The sequence below is a fragment of the Strongylocentrotus purpuratus genome, unplaced genomic scaffold (assembly GCF_000002235.5).
Source record: "Strongylocentrotus purpuratus isolate Spur 01 unplaced genomic scaffold, Spur_5.0 spur5_scaffold_9, whole genome shotgun sequence".
Lineage (NCBI taxonomy): Eukaryota > Metazoa > Echinodermata > Echinoidea > Camarodonta > Strongylocentrotidae > Strongylocentrotus > Strongylocentrotus purpuratus.
Genome location: NW_022145615.1, coordinates 34,964,116 through 34,991,258, shown reverse-complemented (window position 1 = coordinate 34,991,258; position 27,143 = coordinate 34,964,116). Strand labels below are relative to the sequence as shown.

General features: G+C 36.8%; 2 protein-coding genes across 5 annotated transcripts in view; one reads left to right on the top strand and one right to left on the bottom strand.

The window, feature by feature from the left end:
• The window catches only part of LOC578459 (adhesion G-protein coupled receptor V1), an 85,054-nt gene extending 72,069 nt beyond the window's left edge, over positions 1-12,985 (bottom strand). For 3 of the 4 annotated variants that reach the window (XM_030976807.1, XM_030976809.1, XM_030976808.1), the window contains exons 1-7: positions 12,856-12,984; positions 9,866-10,047; positions 4,509-4,751; positions 3,093-3,197; positions 2,329-2,442; positions 1,119-1,844; positions 56-323 (exon numbers count right to left, since the gene is read on the bottom strand). In XM_030976807.1, the coding sequence (XP_030832667.1) occupies positions 56-323; positions 1,119-1,844; positions 2,329-2,442; positions 3,093-3,197; positions 4,509-4,751; positions 9,866-10,039 (1,630 nt within the window). In that variant the 5' untranslated portion in view covers positions 10,040-10,047; positions 12,856-12,984. Of the gene's footprint in view, positions 1-55; positions 324-1,118; positions 1,845-2,328; positions 2,443-3,092; positions 3,198-4,508; positions 4,752-9,865; positions 10,048-12,855 lie in introns of all 4 variants that reach the window. The other variant, XM_030976810.1, reaches the window with a different exon arrangement.
• A 6,914-nt stretch (positions 12,986-19,899) lies between these two features.
• The window catches only part of LOC578400 (cysteine-rich motor neuron 1 protein), a 44,500-nt gene continuing 37,256 nt past the window's right edge, over positions 19,900-27,143 (top strand). The window contains exon 1 of the mRNA XM_778570.4: positions 19,900-21,278. Within this exon, the coding sequence (XP_783663.1) occupies positions 20,801-21,278 (478 nt within the window). The 5' untranslated portion in view covers positions 19,900-20,800. The remainder of the gene's footprint in view (positions 21,279-27,143) is intronic.

The window sequence follows — 27,143 nt, the reverse complement described above, 5'->3', positions numbered from 1 at the left end:
GTTTCCTGTATAAGATGCATCAATGGAAAATGAATGAAATTATTCATACACTTACTTTCTGTTTCATCCAAAGATCCATCCATCAAGACATAAGATGCATTGAAGGTGACAAGCAGATCTCCAACTCTTCCTCCACTCCTGGTCAAGAGGAGCTGCAATCTCCTAGGTTGAGGGCTGACCAAGATGGACTGGTCACTATCAGAAGAGAACTGCAGGACTCCATAGACATCGTCGCTGTCACGAACCACCAGAGTCCCCTCAATGACCCCGTCCACCCTGACGCCTCCTGTGGCAGTCTCAGGTAGGAGCTGGATGATGTATACCTTTTTTCAAGATTCAAATGAGGTTTTATTCACGACTTGTCAAAAAGTCCAAAGACTAAATATGCAAGTTTACATCAAACATACAATCATATAAAAAAAACATATATTTATATATATAAAGAAAACATAGCAAATGGGGAAAAAAATATATATATAAAAATGAATAAATGTTTACATCAAAACAGCAAAGCGGTATCCAAAATGAAATACATACACAATATAAAATATTGCTAGTAAAATTGAGTAAATGTTTAAATCAAAACAAATAAAATAAAATGTATACAGATACAGGAATTCAATTAAAGATGAAGTTGAGTTCTGGTCATGCGATTGCATTGTGAAAGAAACGGTGTGGAACCGACCAGAAAAGGTTGATCATCTAGCATATAAGAATTTGTGTGTATTGCAAGGTTCTGGAATCATCAAAATGATAAGAAATGTGGCCAAGTCTTGGTAAAGTTACAAACACTTGCACAGAAAGATGCATATGGGACTACACGAACACGTGGCGTAAAAAACCGGCCCCCCGATTTTTACAATGTTACATGCATATTTAGAATATGAAGGCATTTGAAGAGCCATGCTTTTCAGGGAACATGTCTTAACTGATGTTCTTCCACACTTGCATAATAAGAATGAGTAATGCTCACAAATTATTTTTCACCTCTTCCCAGAACTCAACCTTCTCTTTAAAAACTGTGATAAAATGCAATACAAATGTATTCAGATGGTGTAATAAATATTAAAAAGTATTAAGAAGTATAAAAATTGGAGTATTGGCAGTATGGTAATCACCTCTGCTTCTTCTGGTATGCTGTCCTGTGAGATCGGGATGGTGAGCTCCTGGGATCGCTGTCCATCCTGGAAGCGGACTATGCCAGAAGACTCTTGAGTCTGTGAGGTGTTGAGCAGCACTTGGTAACCCACAGTCACCTCTCCAAATGCTCCTCCTGTCCTCACAACCACAAAGTCTCTCACGATACGTGTTGTTTCCTCATCAACCACGATGTACAGAGATCCGGAGGAATTGAAGGAGAGAACTCCGTTGTGATCATCGTTTGCAAGGATCCTTGCGATAGTACTTGATGGAGCTGCGATAACTGCATTATCGGATGGGTTGATCAGGGTAATAACAATGTCCTCACTGAGTTCTGGGGTGCTGTCCGGTAAAATCCCAATATTGATGGGCATCCTGGTTTCTCCCGAAGAAAAGGTGATACTGCCATTCGTTGCCACATAGTCTAGACCGAATTCGGCACCACTGGGTGTGAGGTAATAGTTCACGGTGACAGACCCCTCCACAGTGCCAAGACTGGTCTCTCCATCAGCTGCCAACCCTCTCAAGACCTCCACAAAGACGTTCCCTGCATCCTCATCAAAGATGTAGAGGGGTTGGGCAAAGCGCAGGGGACTATCGTTCTCTTGGATGATCAGTTGCATAGATGAGGCCGAAGCATTCAGCCGTGCACCACCCGTTACACTAGTCAGCTCAATATTGAAAACCTCTTCATTCTCAGGCACCTGTGGCAAATAAAACAGACATAGGAATACATCAAACCGTCATAGTCTTTCCACATACACATGTAGTGCTAACTCCTTCCTCAATGAAATGAGATATCACTGACATCAGAGGGTCGGGGCACAGATGAGTAATTAATAAAAAATGGCTTAAAAATTATTCCTGAATTGCTGCTGTATCACCACAATGTCAGCTTTAATTCAAGATTTCAGCAAAAAAAATTCCATGTGAAAATTTCAACCACAATTTCTCTGACCTTCACAAAAATGAAAACAAAAATTCAAACTTTATCATCCTTTACTTGTCAAATACCAAGCCCAAGATCACTTGGGATGCAGTATGAGGAAAAATGTGTGGAAGACTATACCACAATGAAATTGTATTCAAATGGTTAATCATGTAAAACAGCAAATAACACAACTATGAATTTTTAGTATTAAAACAGTTATAATCTTAGAATGGCAATAACCTTACAATGTTGTTTACCTGATCTGCTAGTACTGATACAATAAACGATGCTGCCGAATCCCCTTCTTGGAATGTAACAGATGATGTCACAGGTGAAAGGTCATTACTTGCTGCATTGGGGCCACCTGATATCTGCAATTAGGATGTACACATGTATATGACACTGATGAAGAACTTTAAGCAACATTGCTTCTTCACCAAATTCACCTGAGTATATGACACTAATAGAGAGATTTTTAAGAACCAATGAAGAAATCTTGCTTTGTTTAAAAAATCAATTTACCTGAGTGAATATGTAGGTAATCATTATTGTTTATATTAATTTCACATACATTTAATTACACATACATGTGACAAAGTTGTTTTTTTTTAATAGGAACAAATCCTTAGAGTGACTAGATAGCTTTGTTCCATTTCCTGGCTGTACAGAAACAAGTTACATGTGCTCTCTCCAGAGTAAATGTCAGGTTACAAAATAAAATCTTAAAAAATCAGTTTGTACCAAAAATCACAAATGTCTTGGTACAGCTATTTCAAGGTTCTAATATATTGTTCACAAATATACTCCACAATATATCTAAAAAAGCAGGTTTGAAGGCTTCAAATGAAAACTATTGAATGTTTAGTGCATTTTAGGAAGAAGAAAGTAAAGAGTGAAGTTGAGGAAGATTTACAGGCAATTCCTTCAACATCTAATTTATTTGAAAACCAACTTCATTATTTTCTAAACCCTGTCAATTATGCAATCAATTTTAGATGAGGCTACAGTGTACATGTCTTACCTGATAGTTAACCACTACGGTGCCAAAGAGACCAGCATCTCTTCTCAGTAAGAACTGGACAGGGTTATTACTACCCTGATCTTCATTTACATACAATGGTGATACCTGTGATCATACAAGGAATCAAAGTGGGTACAAAACAGTTATGGGTTGGTGATTGCACTTGTCTACAAAATACCTGTATCATGTATATATTACATTTACACAGAAGTAGGATGTAAGATAGTCTGGTTGGATCAATAGTGCATTATGTTCATACATGTAAATGTATTGAATAATTAAAAATTTAAAAAAATATACACAATATGAAGTACTCTTGAATTTGTAACAACTATCGTCTGTTTGGAATATATGGAACTCCCACCATTTTGGTTCAAAACATAACATAAGCATGTACTTGTGTTTAATACCAAACACTTCAAATGAAGGTTGTAAAACTATGCAATTCAAGAATTTTGACACCATACAAATTATAGCAGTAATTAAAGAATGCAATTGTATCAAAGATTTACAACTTCACAGTGAAAATGAAATGGCCTCACAATGCCAATTCTCATAATAACATACAGACAGTGGACAAATATATACATTTAAACCCCATGTCAATGCAAATGTGTACTCCATCCTGAGGCATCCTCCCCTACCATGTTTGTGAATTGCTTGCACCTGTGCCTTTTTGTGTAAACAATGTCAATTACCTGTACTGTGTATAGAGCATATCCCCTTATTTAACTTGTCATTGCTCTAACAGTGTGTCCAATATATTAATCAGAGAAAAGATGTTTTGTTGACACAGTTAGACTCTTAAAAACAGATGGTACGCATTTGATCTATAAAAGTCCAGCTATACATTTACAATGTACATGTAATTGTACAAAGCATTTTCTTCTGTTTATGTTCTATTGTGCAATATCTTGCTATCCCTATTCCTTATGCCTCTTCCAATCTCTGATGATAAACTTCCGATCTCCTCTCTCCCTCTCTTATCCCTCTTTATATTTAATACATTTTTCTCTTTTCTATCTTCTTGTCTGCCTCTCTCTCTCTCTCTCTCTCTCTCACTCCCTCTCTCTCTGTTTCTCTTTCTCTCTCTCTTCTTGTTTGCCTCTCTCTCTCTCTCTGTTACACACACTCTCTCTCTCTCTCTCTCTCTCTCTCTCTCTTTCTGTCTTTCTCTCTCCATTTATCTCTCACATTCTATTCTACCTTCCTATTTTTTATCTATCATAAAGACAATTAATGGTCTATTAATTACCAGTATGAAAGAGTTTGAGAGAGAGAGGAAGAATTCCACTACTGTACATTTTATGTAAGCCTATTATCGGCACCTTTTCAAAGTATGAAAGCATTCACCTATTATGAAATGCTACTTTGCTAGGCCGACTGATATGCATATAATACGAAAGTTAAACTTACCATATCGAATGCAATGATCCCAAAAGCATCGTCGCTGTCGTCCACGGTGACCTGAGCCTGGCTGGGGCTTCCAATACTAGCCCCATTGCCTATGACTTGTAATGTTAACATGAAGATCTCTGCTGGTTCTGGCAGCACATCATCTATTGAGGTGAACGATGCAGTCTCAGTGGAAGAGGTGTCACTCGCTTCAAATGTTAGAATTGTTGATTTTTCAAAGAAATCATCATTTTGATCTTGAATCTGCAAAGGAGGAGAAAAGTATTCAAGACTTTAATACTTTCCTGCATTGATTTTTTTTAAATTTCCTTTATGACATAGATTTCACCTGGTGAGTATTGTTCATTTCTCTACTAACATACAAACAGTTTGCCTTTTTAAAGTAAGTTGTAAAAGATATTTTCCTGCATGACTTATGACTCATGTGAAAAAATTACCTTTTTTTCCCATTTGTCTTAAGTCTAAACTGTCTATTTTACATTTATAGGATTTAATGTACATCATACTTAGTCTGACAGGTTGATCCTGGAGGTGCAGTCTGAGTTGAATAGTAAATGGAATAATCTATCTTCTATGACAGAAAAGATGGGATCAGGCATGATGGATCTTCAGAATATGTCTGATTCACACATCCGGAAAATCACGGCACTAGAGAAACAACTTGAGAAAAAAGAAGAATGCATTTCTCGCTTGGAGTATGAGACCAACGAGTTAGAACAGTACTCAAGAAGATCATGTGTTCGTATTTTTGGAGTTAAAGAAGAGAAGAATGAAAATACAGATGATATTATTATCTCGGTAGCAAAGAAAATGAATGTGGACCTGCGTCTTGAGCAGATAGACAGATCTCATCGTGTAGGTAGGCTTCCCCAGGACAAAACAAGAAGTTGTGGCATCATTGCTAAATTGTCTTCGTATCGCATAAGGCAGATGCTCCTCAAACATCGAACTTCGCTGAAAGGAGCAAGGATTGCTATCTATGAGGACCTTACTCCTAGGAATTTTGACCTGCTACATGAAGCAAAGTCCTGTGAGAAAGTACAAGCTGCTTGGTCTTCTGATGGCAAAGTATTTGTACTGTCATCCAAGCGAAATGGTAATACAACTAAACAGATGATACGAAGCAAAGCTGATCTTTTGAGATTATAAACATGGTGGCGACTCAATGTAATGAAATTCTTGGGAATATGCATATTGCCTTACGGCATGAATGTGAAGTTGGCCAGTTGACTTCTTCAGGCAGGATCATTCTCATTCTCATTCTTATTTACCTCTTTATGAAGGAACTCCACTGTGAACTGTTTATATGTATTAGCATGCATCGATGTCTACATTATTAATCATAAAACTCCATGTGTTTATGAAGTTTTTAATATGTATGATAAATTCCTCGGATCCACATATTCATATTCGTATTTTATATTCTGACTTTAAATGTGCTTTATACAGGTTGTATGTTCAATGATAGTATAACTGTAACTTATCTGTTCCAGATGGCTTTTGCCATTCCACTTACCCATTTTTTTCTTCTTTAGTAAGTCAGTTGTAACTATGTAGATTAAGAAAGTACAGTTGTAGTAATTTTTAAAAACTGTTCAAAATATTTATCTACATGTAATCTTTTCCATAGATTTAACACAGATCAACAGGTTGTAACTTTTCACTGTTTTTAATTCTATTTCCTTCAGAAGATAGTTTGAGGCATATTTACAAAAAGAGGTGACTTGAATCACATGTACTTGTATTTATTATTACATATTGCTATATTCATAATATTTTTTTATGAGTGACACATTTATGACTGCTAAATCAGAATATTATGAGTTGAAAAATTTACCTGAGTGCAAGTCTTCATTTTTTTCATTATTCCATGCTAATGTAAGAAGTTTTAAAAAAAATACTGATAAATTACATGCATGTCTATCAAATATCAAACCTTCTTTTTCAGTAATAGGAATTACAGAAACATGGATAAAAGAAAATGAGAAACTTCTGCCAATCCACGAATTGGATGGATATAATTTTGTCAGTCAAGGTAGAAGTGATCGCTCAGGTGGTGGAGTTGGAATATTTGTAAATGAATCATTGAAATATAAAATACGTGAAGACTTAAAATTATTTGTGAGTGAAGTAGAAAGTATGTTTGTTGAACTTTTTTTCAACAGGAAGAGTGTCATAGTTGGCGTAGTATACAGACCACCAGGTCAGACAATTCTTGCATTCAAGGAATCTTTTGAACCAATCCTCTTTAAAGTTATTGGTGATCACAAACCTTGCTATATAATGGGAGATTTCAATATAAATCATTTTGTTGGAGAAGAGATGGAGCCTAATGATTTTGTACAATTTATGAATTCCTATTCTTTTTCTCCTGTAATATCTAAGCCAACTCGAATCACTATAGAAACCTCAACTTTGTTGGATAATATTTTTGTTAACAGCACATGTGATGATTATTTGTCTGGAATTATTACATACCCTGTAAGTGACCACATGCCTATATTTTGTATTTCTAATCTTATTATGAATTCAGACCAAAATGTAAGGTCTGCTCGAAGTGTGAGGCATATTAACGAAGAAAATATAATATTATTCTGTACTGAATTGAGTAAGGTGAACTGGGAATTCATTTTGAAAAATTCAACTACTGATGTTAACCAGTTATACAATTCATTTTTTGAGGTTTTTGGCTCTATTTATGATCATTGCTTTCCAAAACAACAATCCAAAGATAATCGAAAAGAAAAACGTAACCCATGGTATGATCATTCTTTAAAAAAGCTTTGTCGTAAGAAAAATGCTTTGTATCACAAATTTATAAAAAATCCCACCCATTACAGAGAAGATGTTTACAACTACAAGAAACAAAGGAATATTGTAAATAATGCGATTAGAAGTGCAAAACGTGACTATTATCAAAAGAAATTTTATGGTAAAAGAAATGATTTGAAAGGAACATGGCGTGTTATAAACAATATTTTAAAACAACAAAAGAAAATTGAATGTCCAAGTCTTTTAAAAGATGGACAAAATATTGAGGAACCATCAGAAGTGTTGCGAGTTTTTAATGAATATTTTGTTTCTGTTGGTGAGAATGTTGCAAACAATATGCCTAATACTTTAACAGACCCTATTAAATATTTGTGTGGTGATTATCCACAATCCTTATTTTTCACATGTACAAAGGAATCTGAGGTAATCAATACAGTGTTTTAGTTTAAAAGAAGGCAAAAGCGCAGGTTACGATGATATAGACACCAAAGTTTTAAAACAATGTATACACATTGTTGCTCCAGTGTTAACTCATATTTTCAATACCTCTATAGAAACAGGATGCTTTCCAGATGCTTTAAAAGTTGCTAAAGTTTTGCCAATATTTAAAAAGGGAGATAAATCTTTATGTACAAACTATCAACCTGTGTCCCTGCTTTCGGTCTTTGATAAACTTTTTGAAAAATTGATATATGCAAAACTTATGTCTTATATATGTAAACACAATATTTTATACAACAGACAATTTGGTTTTCGCTCTGGACATTCTACATCTATGGCCCTACTTGAATTTATCGATCAACTTAATACAGCTTTTGAAAATAAGAATATTGGACTGGGAATATTTTTGGACCTATCAAAGGCATTCGACTCAATCAATCATGATATTTTGTTACGTAAGTTGAAATTTTATGGTATTAGAGGAATTTCTTTAGAATTGATACATAGCTATTTATTTAACAGAAAGCAATTTGTTTATATAGATGGTGTTAACTCAACATTATTGACACTCGCTGGAGGTATTCCGCAAGGGTCAATTTTAGGTCCATTAATTTTTCTATTATATATTAATGACATTCAATACGTAAGCCCAAACCTTTGCCCAATCATATTTGCAGATGACACAAACCTCTTTGTGTCTGGTAAAAATATCTATGAAATATCAACCATAATTACTTCAGAAATACCAAAAATTGAGTTGTGGTTTTTGGCTAACAAATTACTTATAAATTAAACAAAAACTAATTATATGATATTCAAGCAGAAAAACAAAAAACTTTCAGGTCAAAATAACTATAATATATTACAAGTTTCTAATACTGTATTTCTTGGAGTGACACTTGATGAAAATCTTACTTGGGCTCCACATATTAATAATACCCGGCGGAAGATTTCATGTGCAATAGGTGTATTATATAGAATACGACACTTGATTCCTCTAAATATATTGATTAATATCTACAATGCAATCATTCTTCCTCATCTGTCCTATTGTACTTTGATATGGGGACATTGTGCAAAAACTTTAATGAATCAAGTTTATGTTTTACAGAAAAGAGCACTACGTGCAATTACAAATTCTCACCCCAGAACCCCATCTGAACCGCATTTTAGGAAATTAAATGTACTTACCATATTTCAAATACATGAATTGCAAGTTGGATCATTTATGTATATGTACAATAAGAATATGTTACCTTCTATTTTCGATAATATGTTCAAAATAACAAAGGATGTTCATCCTCATTACACAAGACATGCTAATGATTTATATATTCCATTGTTAAAATACCATACTTCACGTAGATCAGTTAAATATTCCGGAGTAATTAGTTGGAATGCAATACCTACCCATATAAAAATGTGCCCATCTGTTGCCTCATTTAAACGTAAATACAAGAACTATTTAATGAAGGAATTCCTATCGTATGTTTAATTCATTTAGCCTGTACTCATTTGTTTATTTACTTACTACCCATTGTTTATTTTTTATTTTTTTCTCTGTACTTTGTATTATTAGCTGAGGACACGAGCCCAGCCTTTGAAAGGCCAATGGCCTCTGCTGGCTCCTCCATATTCTTTGTATTATTTATATTTATATATTTGCTTATATGTATAATGTATTGTTAAATGTATTTTTATACGAGAAATGGAAATAAAATGAACTTGAACTTGAACTTACACTAATAGCTGAGACAATGATAAAGACAAAGTTGAGAGCTGCTCATGCAATTGGAAAAGATTGTTTTCTTAAGGAAGAAAATACCAATATGTGTATATTCTGAGGTCTTGGAATCATCTACCTGATAAGATATTGGCAGAGTCTTACTGAAAGCTACATGCAATCTAAACTGTAATGGGAATACATGTTAATGGGACTACACAACATGTTGCATAGAAGTTTGGTCTTAACACTGCAGCTATTTCTTGTTGTATATTTCAAATATGAGGTCATTTGAGAAGCGATTCTTTTCAGAAGACACTGTTTCTAGGATATTCTTCCACATTGAAATAGAAAGATAAAAAAGTTCACTGCTTATTTGTCATCTTTACCAGAACTCAACTTTGTCTGGAACTCTTCTCACCTTTACTGCAATATTGATCTGTTGAGTGCTTGCCCCTGCCTTCTCCACTCTAACATTAGCTACACTGCCCTCTGCTATACTGACTGCTGTGTCTTGAAACCTTATCGTCTGAGCTTGGGTTAGGGCCACTGATGCTGCCAGCAGCAACAGAACCCCACAAACATTACACGGCATGCTGCAATCTGCAAGACAAATGAAGTTTGGGTTACTCAAACATGTACCATACAAGCTTATGTAAGATAGCATTATACAATGGATGGCTATAAAAGCGTGACTTGATTTGAGCACACACGTATCTTCCAAATTTTAAAATTAGCCCAGGCACCCGTTAGATCTGACAAAAGAAAGCCTGAAAATACCATATAATATATGATACGATTATAAGACTTTCCCTGATTTTCAGGATTTTGACTGATATAAGTCTGGCACAGTTACTTATCAGGTCTGTATTTGAGGGGTTAACTGCAGAATAGGCACATGCAAGATTGTGATTTTAAAAGTGAAATTCATCAATAAACATTTTTGGAATTATTTTATTTTCCACCATTTAAACACACATGATAAATTTATACTTTTTCTAATACATTGTGAGCTAAATATACATTTTTACCTTTATTTTCAACTGGTGCAGTGTGGGCTCAGGGAGATCCCATCTCCCTTAAAAACTAACTCTAGGGAGCTCCGCCACCAAAGGAAAACAATTAAAACAGCAGGTTTGGTCACATTTTCAAAGAAAAAGATCCCTTCTCAACCTTGTCCATATTCAGCAATTTCGAGCGAACAGGGCTCTATACATGAATATTCGTATTTGCAATTTTCTTCACTGCTTCAAAATCATCCTTAAAATTTTTTTTAGAAACGAATTTGATACAAGGTCCGCGAGTGTTCCCTGTTTCTTGCGTGTTGAAAGTTAGGTAATACATAGTTTGCATTGACTCGCGCACGAACAAATGGCTCGAAAAAAAATGTCAAATGGAGAAATAAACAAGCTTTGGTATAGTTATTAGAGATCTACCAAGGTTTCTTTGTCGTTTTTATATATTATATAGTCTCAATTAGAATTCAGAATTATCTCACTGAAAAGTTAAGAACACCGACGATGTTCTCGATCGTAGTTATTTTCATTTTGCCAGCAGTCGATCTAGCGTTGTTTTGGCAAAAGCTAGCCAGCCAGCTTCCCAACGCAAATCTTTGGAGTCCCGCTAAAATTTCGCGCTGCAAATCTCCAAAGGTGCATCGGTCTCCCTAGCAAACTCCCAGCCCGCTAGCTTCCCACGACGGACCATTCGTGGTATGTCGAGAGTGTGTGTGCGAGGTACGATTTTGATTTCGAGAATGCACGTAATGCAACCGTGCACGTCATTTTCAGCTGCCGAATGTCTTAGGACATTTTTACATGTATGATTTTTAGGAAGAATATTTGGTCAGTTTTCTTCTTATATCTTTCGTTGTAGTCTACAACAATTAAAAATATATTTTCTTTAAATTTACACCTGACATGGTTCAGACTAATTGTCTGATGTGTTTTCAAGTCAATTTTTTAATTTATTTTTTGTATGAATTTGCCCATCTTCGCCATGTTGAATTGGATGATATACAATTTACATTGATGAATTGGGTTGGGACAATTAGAAATCCCCCTTCGAGTTCGAGCATCCGTGAATTTATTGACTGTAATTCTAATTATGATCGCTAACGGCTAAGTTCACGCACACAGTAGCGCAGACTGTAGTGTTATGAAAACCGTTAGAAAAACGCAAAATTTGGTTTCGATTTCCAATCATAAATATCTTGATAATAAATCAGACAGGTGATTCCTAGCTTGTAAAACTAGATTAAAGGAGCCCGTTTTCGGCCACTTAAGACAAAATCCTATTTTTAGGACCCTTTACTTCCTATTTATTATCATTTTTTGTTCAAATCATGAAGCAAATATTATTATTATTTAAACAAAACAAGAATCCCAGAAAAAAATCACGAATTGCCATGACAATATTCATTTCAATTTTCACTGTTTCGGAGTCAGTTTTCGGCATAGCGTACCAGTTTTCGGTCGCATGTACAAAGTCAATAGGAAGCGCGCGCACGCGCCGTGCATTTCCGCGCTGATCTATAGCACTAGCGGGCGGAGCAGATATCCCACGCCGGAGCTCACCGGAGCTCGCCAGGCCGAAAACTAGTACTGTGGTGATCGGATATTGGAATCTGAATTAGACAGAGATATCGTGTGTGCGTTGCGGTGTGCGGCTGCATTGATTTAATACATGCGATGAGATACTTTTGAGCTTGCGACTAGCACAAAATCGGGCTCTAAATCTGAAAAATACTTGAAATAAAGCTCATTTTATGGTACCCATATTTCTTACAGACACGCGTAAGATAGCCTACTCGATTTTTCAGATTCGGGTAGCGGGACCGCCGATTACATCGCTAAAATGTGATATTTTAGGATATATTTTTCATTGCAAATGTGGTTCTTCAGTGACACTGGCATGGTATGGTATGTGTGGGATATGTGTTATGCTATTATGCGACGTATTTTAGAGTGATTTTACCTTGCATCCAACCAATCGGCCGAAAACTGGAGCTGGCCGATTACCGGCTCCTTTACTCTAAGTAAAAGTCATGGGGTTCCTGACTGACCTAGATCTAAGGATTTATAATTATAATTGCAGCATGAGTTAAATCCAGGATTTTGTTTCAGAATCTGAGACAAAGTTACCAGATCCCTTTAACTTTAAGGCTAGGGATCCCCATCATTATTTTCCAAACACCTGTCGAGCTGTCGTTGCATTGCCAATCGCCCCATAGTATTACACCTGTTGCGCGATGCCGTACCTCCCCGCCGATAGATCCATTTAAATTCCTGGCTGTGCACTTTCACCGTTACGAAAATTCCCACTTTCACCTACGCATATACAAGCTAAGAAATAATTGTGCGTTCCATTTAAAATGATCATTTTAAAGAGAAAAATAGGGATTTCACTTACATCAAACGCCACTCTTTGTTGAATGCTCTCCAGGACAACAGTCGTGAAATTTGATATTTCTATATGAAAATATCGTTAGGCGTCTAGCTCTCGGCGTCTGTTGTTTCTACGGGTGAGTAATTGAATGCGCTGATGACCTCCGGAATTTCGAATTTGCGTTGAGCTCAATGCAATAAACGGGGAACAGCGAACGACCCTAAGTGAACGTAGATGGCCGTTTTTTTCTTTTGACTGTTATTGATTGAATGATGATTCATTCACATGCATTCATTAACAATGGGCGTGCCTTTGAAATCAATCAAGTGCGGAACAGGTGAAAGTGACAAATTTTAACAATAATCGATTTGACGTTCATATGTTCGGGAAGATATGAACGTCAAATCGTCAAATATTATGTATTAATGTTTTGCAAGCTCTGTCATCCCTTTAGGCAGGGGAGGCCCCAGAAAGTTTGGAATAACATTACAAAGTAGGCATACGATGCATTTCATAATAATAACAAGATAAAGGCCTACCTCCAAGCGGTTTAAAAGCAAAATAGTGTGATCAGTTGAAAAAAAAAGGACTTCGATCAATTCACTATTACCGGTTCCGGCAAATTGAGTTCGTATGCCTGCCTTTGGTTGACCACTTGGACCTCGGTCTCGCCAAGGTAATGATAATTTTTTTCAAAATCAAATTGTAAATGTAGAAAAGTTTGAGTTTGAAAAAGGTTAGATGGGCCCTGGCAGTGTCCAACTATTTTCTCGTTGCGAAAATTTGTTAAGTCTGACTTGGCTTTTACCGGGACACAGAACTTGTGGATGATTGAAACCCCTCTTTTTTCTTCAATATCTTCTACATAATATACGCATGTAATGTGCAAGCTTTAGTGCAGCTCGTTATCAGAGGGAAAAGGTCTTTGATATTTTATAACAGTTTCAAAAAATATTAAAATCTACAAATGCAAAAAAATATACTCAGTTATTCCAGGAGATAAATGCACCGGCTGAATAACATGAAAATAACACAAGTGGAGAAGACATGGAGAACGAGCAAGGGGAAAACATTTTAAACAAGTATAGACTTGGATGCCAAGCCTTATGTAAAAGTCTGTCTCCAGTAATTATATAAGAAACTAAGTAAACACAAACATTATTTTAATAAGACTCCTTGGCCTTTTCTCTTTTTTGGTGCTTGAACAACAAATCATTATACACCATTATATGCCTCACTCGAACCGGGTTGGCATCACTCTCCTACTCGATGGGTAAGAGGATGATTATAGAATGGCGCCCTCTCGATAAAAGCAAATGCGTAAACATGTGCAAGATACTGTGGGGGATTCAAATACACTCAAACTGCGTTTCATACAGCCAAATTATTGAACCACAGTGCACGAGGGGGGGGGGGGGGGGGGGGGGGGGGGGGGGGGGGGGTACTAGCCTAAAACGGTATACACGGTGTTACCGCCCCAATGGGTTACGTTTTTGCAACAACAAAAAATCCCTAAGCATGGGTAGGATTTTGTGCAGGAAAATCCCTGGAAGTGAACACTCTTTTTAGATCTTGGCCTTGCACATGATTAAACATGCATGATTCAAATTCAAGCAGATTATAGAAGTAAAATCCTGATGTGATAGTACAAGCATTTACAAAACATTTGAAAGACTAACAAAATCATGGAAAACGACAACGTTTTAGAGCGGAGGGAGAGAGTGGGTGCAGGCGCGGATCCAGACTTTTTAAGGGGGGGGGGGGGGGTAGGCCTAAATTTGAAATCAATCTGAAATTTTGTGTGCCGAAATTTGTAAATCGTGCCGAGGGGGGGGGGGGGATAGTGAAAACTATTTTTTTTTTCTATTTTGACCCCTAAAATTTGAAAATAGCGCCGGCCGATATTGAGAGCGTTTTTTATCTGACCCCCCCCCCCCCCCCCCCCCCTCTTGAACAAAAAATAAAAGGTAATTTTGTAGTCACAATTTTTTTTTTTTAAACTTTTTTTCTTTGCCCGTCTCTTTTATTGCTCTCCCCCCCCCCCCCTAGATCCGCACCTGGGTGGGTGAAAGGATTCTTTCTTTCTCTTTTCATGGTGCCTTTTCACTTTCCTTTTCTTTTACTCTCCTTCTATTTCGTTCATCCTTTTTTTCTTCTCTTTCTTTCATTTCCTTCTGTTATCTTTTCTTTGTTTCTTTCTTTCTTTCTTTCTTTGTATAATTACTTATTTATTTTTATCATTTGAAAAGGGGCACGTGGCCCATGGGGCTACGCCACTAGTTCCGTGACATTGCAAAGACATCTCTATTTTCTGTTGAAAGCTCCTCGATTTCCTGAAGATGATTTTGTAAGTGCAGACTCACACTCCCTCGGGATCTTTCGGAAATCCTAATTGGCACATCGACTTTTTTTTCGTGTTTCCAGACAGATTGACGCATCTATGTCATGCTGTCATTTATTTTACGCAATAAATCCATCTCGTTTTGTTATTCTACACTGAGGTCAAGATGAACATACAATCTAATTTGTAATGGTGCTGAGCCCCAACTATTCAACGTGATTATTCATACCTTAGCTTTATACAATCACATAAAGCATGTGTATGGCTGACAGTAACACACAGTTATTATTCAGGGCGAGTACACCTTGCATGAATTGTATTTGATTTCTTGATAAGAGAAAGCAGTGTGAAAATTAAAGCAAAAAGAAAGAAAAATGAAAGCACTCACGGTGACTCTCAGTAATATTATGGGATGATTGTGTATTTGCAGTGTTTATAACCAGGATATTTCGTAACTATCTCGTTACAACTATCAATAACCTTATCAAGCACTTTGCTCATTGTTAGGCATAGTGACGTGAGTTTGATTTTGAGTTTGAGTTTATTCATCATGCACGGTTAAACTGCTGTTCTTTGGCAAGAAATTCATCTACACTTAACATTTGACCCAGGTGAGATTAACTGGTACCTGACAGGAATTAATTCCTCGAAATGATAGAGCGTCATAATGGCAGCCATGCTAAAGCTTGGGTAATAATAATGTTAAGCATCAAGAGTGTAAAATTTGACAGGCATGAGCGCTATACAAGAATCCACTATTATCACTATTGATTATTAAACACTGTCATCACCTGATATCTGATTTTCAGTTAGGCCGTAATATACGAAATAATAGAAACACGACGATGAAATACTTTATATATAAATAGAAAAAAAAACAATGAAAAACCAACTGTTTAAGTATAGACATTATAAATATATTTTAAGAGGCAATTTTTGTTCTACAACAACAGAAGTACAGTTAAGACAAACAGAAAAGGGGAAAATTAAAGGTATGTTTCTATTACCAACTTTAAACAAAGCATAAGAACCAAAGACTTTACATAATTTATAGAAGTTATAAGTTAAAAATCTAAAAGAGAATTTGAACGAAATAGGGGCAATAACAGAGGTACAAACAGAAAAGAACAAGGGAAAATAATTTTTAAAAGGTGGGATGCCATGTGAGACTTTTAATAAACTGATCGAGACTGGGTGCCTTTCCAATGACGTGACTTTAGTGTTACAACATGAAATGCCCATTTAACCCTCGTATTCTCATCGTGTAATCATAAAGACACTATGCAATACTTGACTTATGCTCTGAGCTTTTTTTTTTTTTTTTGGTATCACACATAGTCGCACATAGGTGTTCGAGGAGTGGGCGGTGGAGGCTTGGGCTTCAAGAATGTTTAAATAACCAATATTCGAGCAACCTGGACTTCATATTGAGACTGCGTATCTCTTATTTTAATACTTGAAGCTTCTTGTAATTTATCTTACACATTTTGACAACTAAATCACATTTTCACTATACAGTTTCAAACTTGTTACTCTCTCGCTCTGCTTGCTCGAAAAAGTTTAGCAACTGAACATTGAGATTTGGGCAAGCGACGTCATACCTTAGCAAAAACGTGCCCTTACGTCTACGAGGAGATTGTATTTACACATTTCACTCTCTGTGACTTAAAAGCTTTGACGTAAGATGTCTGGACCACATTTGTAAAAACCCATTCGTTCTGACCGTTTTCAGACCTTTCGAGTCTCGAGACACTCCTATTAAGGTCTTGAAATCTGAAACAACACATGCATTAAGGCATTTGAAATCTAGCATCGACTTGCATCTTTCGGATGTATACAATTTATTTCCCGTCGGCGATCTTGACGAATCACTCATTATACCCCTGGATGGCGTATCCAGCAAAATGCGAGAAATAAAGTTCAAGATTATTGTAAAAAAAAAATCCCTTTTTGCATCAGAAAAATAATATATTACAGTACTGTATTTTCATAACTCTTTGTTGCATTGATTGTGTTTGTGAAATGTACGTAGCATGCGGATGACTATTGATCAAATTAAGTATACTGGATATAATTTGCTTTAAGTATAACATCGACAAAATCGAGAGAAAATTAACATGTTCGGCTTCTAAGCTTGATTAATGGGGTGTCGGTGAAAGCAATGCCCCCATCCAAAAAGGTAATATTCGAGGAATGATTGGCATAGATAATGTTCCTCACAGTGGAAATACTGGCTTCGCTACTGGCTAATATAGCATGGTAGTATAAGAGCATATGGTGTGACACCCCCTGTTTGAAGGCTTTGGAGATCAATACAACTATACAGCTCACTGGGAAGTCAAGTATGATACGCTCGACCCCCCCCCCCCTACCGCATGGAGAGCAATCTCATATACGTGTCACCCATTTCTCAAATTCAAATTAGAATGTATAAATTAGAATCCCATCATAGAAGATCATTCTCAATTTCATTGTTAACAAAGGACAACAACAAAAATCAAACTTATTGTGTCAAAAATACAGTTAACAAATTTAATTTAGTGGCAATATCAACATTACAAGTGACGAGAACCCAATTTTGTTGATGCACCACGGTTTTAATGATCGTCCCCCTCTTACTTTCCTCAACTATCCCGGGCTATTCCTAGTATTTCACTATGAACATCTCGGACAATTAAAGCGGACAAAATATACAGTTCCTCAGGTATACAAAGGAACATCCCTTTACTGCTATTATGTAAAATGTGTAGAACAGGTGAATATGCATGTGACACCTGTTCTACACATGTTTACATAATAGCAGTGAAGGGATGTTCCTTTGTCTACCTGAGGAACTGTATATTTTGTCCGCTTTCATTGTCCGTCATGTTCATAGTGTTTCCTACTATCTCGTAACACGTGATGGTCTCCAGTGTTGGATTTAGCGGTGAACAGGTGCATTGTCCCTCACTCTTCAGACCAAACAAAGTGAAGTCTGCAGTACTTGAATTAAAATTCTGAATATTTACCTGCACTCACATTTGCATCTTTCGATCAAATCTGAGGGCAGCTGGATTTGTCAGGGATTTTGACATGGGCCCCTTCTTTCCCTCTCCTTGTCAAATAATCTTGGATCTGTCACTGGACTTACACTAAGGTATGACCTTTTCCAACCATCATTTAAGTCCAATTGGGACGGTCTTGAATTTCATGCCCGACGTTGGGGAAGTTGTCAAAGTTTGGGAAATCAAGCACGATTGAGGAATCCATCAATTTACAAGGGATTTAGTCTAATTTCCTAAGAGATGGGAGACAGAAATCGACTTTGAGGGTTTTAATGCATTAGGAATGTTTTGGGTGAAACTTATATGAAAGCTTAAAATTACTTTTTGTGTTAGGCGCTATATAAGCACTGTAATTATTATTATTATTATTGTCTTTGTTTACATGTAAATACATATTATTTTGATTTCATTGATTTCATTGATTTCATTGATTTTTTTTTAATTTGATTTACCTCTCTTTAGAGTCTTTTTCTTGTTCAATTTCCAAGTTGATTATAACACAATAAACAAAGAATGTGATGAAGACTAATCAAACTAAAATCATTGCAGTATAGTATTATCATACAAGAATTATAAACAAGGATTGTCACATAAAGCAGAGCATTATTATGTAACAATACTTTACAAGATATAACAATTTCTTTTCAAAAGAGAGATATTCGGAAATAAATACTTTTCGTTATACTCACAGAAATAAAAATCAGTAAAGAGTTAGGGTGAATCGGGATATGTGAGAAAGATGGAGGAGGTGGGAAAGAGATAAAGGTCGCGACTGTGCAACAGAAAGAGTTTAGAGAATTATGCAACGAGAAGGAGTGAAGGTAGAAAGTGCCGGTAGTATAGATTGACCGAGAGAGAGAGAGAGAGAGAGAGAGAGAGAGAGAGAGATAGTGAGATGGTGAGAAGGAGAGGGAGGGGAGAAAGAGTGGGAGAGGAGATGTAGGGAGTGAGGTAGGGTGGGGAGGGGGGAGGAGAGAGGAACGAGGAAAGAGGAGAGAGAGGAGAGAAGATACATGTAGTGTATTATGTACGTCCAGAGTCACCATATTGTTTTACTTGGCTTGAAAAGAGTAAAAAATAAGGTTGTGACTTGACTGCATCTATTTTTAAATTCATTAAAACAAATTTGAAACGTTGGAACAGAGAAGATATTATTGAAAGAACAGAAAGCATAAAATAAAAAGTTTAAACAACAAAATGGTGGAGCAACAGGGAGATGGAGGAGAACAAGGATGAAGAAAAAGTCAAGGAGAGAGACAACTAGAAAATAAGGTAAGGGGGAGGGCGTGACCGAAAGAATACAGACAAATGGACAAATAGAGAGAGGAGAGGTAGATTAAAGAGGGGAAGGAAGGAGTGAGAAAGAGTGGAAGAAAGAGAGAGAGAAAGTGAGTGAAGGTGGAAGTTTAGTCGTTGATCGGTGACGAAGAGGTCTGGCATGCGTGTATTGACATAGCACACCAAAACGGACAGATTGGTGAAAGGTTGTCAGAAGGGCGTGGCCTCACGAGACACTGATTCATGCGATTGGCTGGAAGTGTGACGAATGATACGCCTCGCTGCTGATTGACAGTTCCGTTAAACGAGACACGATTGGTTGAATACCGTAAGATGCGAAGGAAGACCGATCCATTTATTTCAGAGGGGTAGCCTCGAATTGCTTTACCGCGATGAAGAAGTCCGTCCCCTTTACGCAGCACAGCAGGTTCCCAAAGAAACCTGCGTTATTACCTCGCAGTACGTGACGAATTACCCATTTCACTTTGGTTCTTAACCGCCGTCTGGATATACAAAGCAATGTGATTATCAATGGACTATGAATGGCTACCACAGCAGAGCTGGTTCACACCTTTGAACATTAACCTATTAACATAATTGTGAGAAGAAATGTTCTTCTTTGAAAGTAGTACTGCTTTGGAAGTGCATAAAATACATCGCGATAGAAGAAGATGAAACATTTTGGAGTGGCTCATATTTAGGCACATACATCGATTGTCTTATGCAAGCCTCAGGGACGGAGGCTAGCTGGTACTGACTGGAAGTTATCACGGTCATGTTTAGGGAGCGGACCCGCTATTGTCAAAGTAGAGATGAAATGACCAATGGGTACATGTACTGAAAAGAATAAAATATTTTCATTCAGATACTGGTTTTCTCGCTTACTTTGCCTCTGAAACCAGGTGATTAGCCCGTACCTTGTGGATAAACTTTCGCTGAATACTTCCCTCTTCTCTACCACCGATTCCAGGAAGCTTTCAACATCCGCAGATGTTCTTTCATCTCCACTTCAGGTCTGGAGTATCATCTATAGTTAGTGACCAAGAAGATTGCTTTAAAAGGGGCTAAAGTAAAGAACCAACATTACCTGAGCGTCGCTTTTGAATCCCAATATTGACTTTGATTATTTGAGTTTCGTCTGACTACTGGACGTTGACAAACAGACCAACAAGAGGGACTTTACTCATCGTTCTTCCCTACGTCAATATTATCGCGTGAATGAGGTAGTAAAGCCAAATTGGAGCACTTTCTCTTTCAAAAAAGGGGAAATATTTGGTTACCGATAATTATATCCTTTACGTTAAACATGAATCCTCTAGCGTGCATCCAAAATATATTTCCTCTGATTATTTTATCGATATTCGGGTCGTTTGCTCTGTCTCAGCAGGCAGAGTCATCGAGACAGATGAGGCATGCGAGGGGTACTGCGGGGGATACAGAGTTGGAGAAGCTACAACTGACGGAAGAAGAACTCTTGCAGGACCTGGAAGACCTGCACCGCCTCGTTCGACGGGGAGCGGAGGACCTGACAAGCCTTAATTGCCCTCCTTGTGAGCGGCTTCACTGCAGCCCCAAGAAGGCCTCCAAACTCAACTGTAAGGGCGAGATCACGTTGGGAGTATGTAACTGTTGCCCAAGGTGCGCCAAAGTAGAAGGAGAGAGCTGTGGAGGAAAGTGGGATTATCTTGGACGTTGTGAGTCGGGATCAGAATGTGCGCCCGATACCAGTACGGGAATACAGATTAACAGCCAACCTCAACAAGGAGTCTGCAGGAGAAGATTGAGTGAGTATGTAGCCCTTACTAAATACCATGCTGGGACTATAAGAATGATAACACTCCGTACTTTAAAAAAGCGTGACACCATAATGTCCCTATGCACCGCCAATGAGCTTTAGCTCTGGCAACCGTTAGCGTCATGACAGCGTATTTTGAAAAACGAATCCTACCAGGATCCCACTTAATACACCTGGGTAGAGAGAGGTAAATGTAGATTGATGTCTTGCTAAATGGCATCAGTGCCATTCCAGAGGTCGAAGACAGTTAGGACTTCGCATCCTGTCTTTATATTTGTTTTGAAACCAGTCAGCCCGACATCTATAAATAGGTAGGGGTATATACATCATTTAACTACCAGAGAGATCAACTTAATGGTATAATAATTAATATTATACGACACCATCTCCAAGTAAAACGGTAAATCCTGCGTCATCTTGTTTAGTAACAACGACATTTTCAAGAAAAAACGAACTGTTTGAATTATCTTCTATTCGTCCATAGGGAGTTGTGGTGCAGCTAGCTAGCTACATAGTTCTTATATGTTGTCGAATATGAATGGTATTATTTCATGATTAATGTCAAACTTTCCATATTAAATAACTTAAAAGAAGTATTACTCCGTACAAAAATACTAATAAACAGGAAGAAAGTGCTGTGCTGGATAAATATCGGCAGAATTCTCTACCAATATTAGTGGGAGACGTGGGGGTATGGAGGCTGGAGGGGGCAAACCAGGGTTGTGATTATAAAAATATAAAAAAAATAACACAAACGATCCCAAAATACGTTTGTTATTGTTATAAACATATTCTATTGTTTTTTATTTAAAACTTTTTTTTTTATTTACGGAAACGTGTTTTTCACTGCGGTAATTCTCTCAAAGTCGTCAACAGTAACATTAGTAGTGACGACTGTGGCGTAACGATGTATTGATTGATTGATTGATTTGTATTCTTTTTTCACATGGTTACATCTATATACAGTACATAAAGCATAGGTCAATTGAACATATTTTAAATTACACATTGCTCATTAATCAGCGAGTGGGTCATATTAATTAATTAAGCTTAACCTGTATAAACACAACACTAAATTTTTTAACAATAAATCATATTTTAAAAATTTTAACTATATGAGCACTTATGGTCTCATTAACAACAGTATATTTAATTTAAATATTATGGCATCTGTGACAAATAATGAAATTGCTGTATGTTTTTTGCATTTTTAACCAAACAAAATGCAATTTCTTTTATGCATTTCCCCCCATACAAATTTGCATGGGAGCTCTGAAATCATAAGCATATGGGGGGGGGGGGGCTAAGACCTGATGGCTGAATGTCAATCATAAATGTCACGAGCGAGCAAACAAAAACAATCTTCATTATGGCTAAAATATTACTTCGATATCACAATAAATTCAATCTGGCTACCTCGCTCCATAGATATTTAAAAGTCCCTGACTGTAATTGAAGAGAAGTCTTTCACATTTTGAACACTGATTATGAGGATTAAGTACATGTAGTTTTCTATTGACTTCTTTCTCAAACCATAATTCGTTCAATAATTAAGGATTATGGATTTGTATCTTCCTTTCCTCCCTTTTCTCTTTCTTTTTTATATCTAAATTTTCTGCGGCCCTTCAAGTTCCACTCGGGTCATGTACCCCCTCTGCCCCCCCCCCCCCCCCATATAGATACGCCACTGAATAAGACACTCGTAACGGGCCTTTCTTGGGCCGACGATATGATGTACTGTCGATCGCTAGAACCCTCATATAACGTATTAGAACTAGAAGACCCACAGGGTGGATAAAGATTTAACTCCACTTTTATTTTAATAAGTAATTATGGAATCATGTACATGCCAAAATAAATGCAAAACCAAGTAATTTAAACAAGAAAATGATGTTAAATTGAATAAATAAAATACATATAAAATGTATAACTCCTATGTCTATGGAGGCTGTTTAAAATCATTTTTTTTTGTTAACGTAAAGAACGAAGGGCGATTAAAAAAATGTTTGTTTTAACCCTTAGGGCAAACTCATCCATCGTAATGACACGGTCTATATGAAGATACACGATTAATTTGAAAATCATCACGAACACTATACCCCTACCACGCCCCCCCCCTGAAATGTGAAATGGTAAACAGGCAAAGAAAACAAGTGTTGATACGATTATGTAATCAATTCGCATCGATAACTATTATCATGCCATACATAATCCTTGACGAGGAGTACGATGGATGTGAGGAGGTAAAACAAAGACAGAATCGATTCACAGGGACCGTAACAAATAACATGGTATGGATTAATAGATTGCTCCCACTTAATGATACCACCCTTGTAGCTTAAGCTGGTGCAGTCACTGTCATTTGAATTTTGAATGAAATGATTACTTAAGTTATGTAATTTTGATATTCTAAAATGTCAAAAGGAGGTTTGTGTGTATAGGGTGGAATTAATCAGATAATTTGGCAAATTTCATGTTTTGGAATTTCTCATTTTTCTGTCTGTGTACTACTCTTTGAGATTAAGACATTGGTAGTCGTTACATAAACATGCAAAAAATAGAAGGGCGGCGATTATTCGTTGGATCGCTAATGCTTTTCTCTATTCCTTCTCAAAACCAAGGATAGAATTTACAGGCACGAATAAATCACTCTTGGGGAGTGTTCCACAAAGACTAAGATCGACTTTAAGTTTGACTTAAATATGGCAGGCCGTTCGTGCAACTGTTTGCTCTCACAATTAAGATCTTTAGATAATGTTTTTTCCTTCAATAATGAATTATCAAAAAATATATATTCTATAGATTTGTGACTATGATTTGTACATCCCTTGAGAGACCAATGCCAGTAAACGATGAGAGATAACAGTGTCATGAGTGGCCTGCCATAGTTAAGTCCAACTTAAAGTCGATCTTAGTCTTTGTGAATCACCCCCCCCCCCTGATGTCAGTCCGTCTCCCAGGTTTAGCGTCTGTGCTTCTAATATTTCAGCTAATTAACTTATGAATGAAAGTTTGTTTAGTGTTTTATTTTGTGTGCGTGATAAAGACATCGTGTTGAAAGAAGTCTTATTATTCACTCAATCAACTTACATATTATGGGGCAGATGTATACGTGTAATTGCCCCAATACATGCTATTCCATATTTCCACTCCGAACCCAGGGTTTATGTAGGTTAGGAAATAGACATTATCTATCCTGCTATTGGACATTGCTTGGACATTTGCACACTGCAAAGTTAAGTGTGTATATTATATCAACCATAAAACAGATGATCAGGAAGTTTTAAATCGATTTCTAAATTTCTTTTTGGGGCATTAGAAATGAAAGCTAAAATACACAACAATAATTGTAATGAGAAATGAAATTTTGAATTATCAGGTGAATGAAAGAATAGTGGCTCCTGAATCAGACTAACAAATTCATATCAGTGAGAAAGTTCGTCATACTTACGTGTAAATGTATGTTTACCCGAGATAATGTGTACATTTCTCACCAAACATTCGCAATCTTGTCACTTGACATATACACTTCATTCATAGACCAAACTGAAAGCATGACTTGTCGATGAAAAAAAAGTCATAACACGTTTTTTTCCACTTCTGCTCTGCTGTATTTTCCGACGTAAGATGATCAATGTATTGATTACAGGCCCCGGGTTCATTAAACAATGTGAATTTGGACATGTTAGATGGTATGTAGTGGACTATACTGGTAGAAGTTAGATGGGAAGGGAGTAGTGTAATCTAGTATTGTTTATGATGGTTTGATTGCAATGTGTCGTACTGAAAAGTAACTTAATTATGAGCTTTCATGATTTCCTGTCAAGGTATATAATGTGTATTTTCTCATCTCTCTTGTATATGCCATACAGTAAATGAACTCTTACGTGACTACGAATAACATTAATCAGTCAATCAATCAATCAAACTGTTGATCTATTTCACACAATAAAAATAATGGAAATATACTTCACTTTACTATTCAGTCTATCACAATCTATGTACACAAATGAAATATAACATAGACCAAACATTACAAAATTGAGAGATAAAGTCAAACGATTATTGAGAAAAGGTCAAGCCCCATAAATTTAAAATAAGCCAAAGTGCATCCCAAAACATTTATGGAAAATAAATACAACTTTTAAAATCTCTTTGAAGATGCTTTATTATTCACACTTTTCCCTTTTAGCAGTTTCGTATTGACGGACGCAACTGAAGGTGTTTAAAAAGGGGACGTGTTACCTTTGATTTGCCATTGAAGAAATGTCACATCTAATCTCACCTTCAATATATGTTTTTCTCGTACTACTTCGGCCCAGTAAACTCAGCCAGTAGGTCACGACCCGAAAATAGCTTTAATAATGCAAGTTTTTATCAGAATTAGTCGATTCGCACGCACAGTAGGCTCTACAAATTTGATTTGAGTGCTTGCTCTCGACCTCTGCCCGAAATATACGTCATTGACACGATCTACTTTTCCTTTATGACATCATAATGATCGGTATGACATCACATCTTATCGATATAATGGTTCGCAAACAATGAAAGGGAATAGTTTATACCGGTGTGTTAAGATCTTGAAATTCATTTCGTCATTTTACTGCATGTCACACGCGGAACAAAAGGTCAAGCGCGAATTGATTTGATCAGGGAAGATGCAAACTTGATTTCGAAGAGAATTATGACATTTGTACGTGTGCGGGCTGGTAAATGCCCCAGCTCTTTCTCTCTCTCTCTCTCTCTCTCTCTCTCTCTCTCTCATCCTGAATCGGCGACGTGCCCCTTTCACAAGAACTTATTTGCGCTTCCTCCCTGCTACCTTTCTCTCCAAATTTGATTTAAATACACCGCCCCCTCCTCCTCCTCCTCCTCCTCCTCCTCCTCCTCTTTCTTCTCCTCCTCTATACCCATCTTTTTTTTCCTGGTATCTCTTTAATACTTTTTAATTTAATTTCTTGATTCATTTATTTTCACACTGCATTCATACAAACAACATGACAATGTGAATTAACATTATATTGGACTATTTTAAAACAGTAATACTAGAGTATTGATACCCTCTTCATTTTTGTGTTAATAGTTTTAATGATAATGATAATAATAATTATATTAATTGTAATAATGATGATAATAACGATAATAATAATGATATAATATTTTGGTTTTATATAGGGCTTGATACATCTACGATGTCTCTATGGGAATACTATTACCCAGGTCATCAGATTCAGGCTTGCTCGTGCACAATGAATGCACTATGCACATTCTCCATTCCTGCGGAGCATTTAAGTCAGGTGCCATTTTACAGGTGCTCACCATGCTGAGCAAACTACAGTGTCTTTCGTATGCTACCAAGTACCCATTGAACACCTGGGTGGAGAGAAGCAATGTAGATACAATTATTTTGTATTTATTATTGGGTGATGGTGTATCATGGGTGACCGATTGTACTCTTTTATTCATTAGCTGAAACGGTGAGCTGTGCCGTCCTTGAAAATCTGTCAACCCTCTTTCATGCGTGTGGAGCTATCGTGGTAGAGTGGTTCATTCGCTTGACTCTCAAGCCAAGGGTTGCGAGTTCGAATTACAGCCCGGCACTGATATCCTTTGACACGGCATTAAACCACATTTATCACTCTCCACCTAGGTGTGAATGGGTACCTGGCAGCTGCTGGGATAATAATAGTTACAGGGCCCGCAGGAAGAGCAGTATTAATACTGATGTGGCTACCCTAGGTAAAACAGACACAATTATTTTGTTATTATCGAGTACAAGCTACCAATCTTGTCCCGTCCAAACTCTCCATTTTTCTTCATCACTTTAAGTATTTGCCCTGTTCCTTCCCGTCAA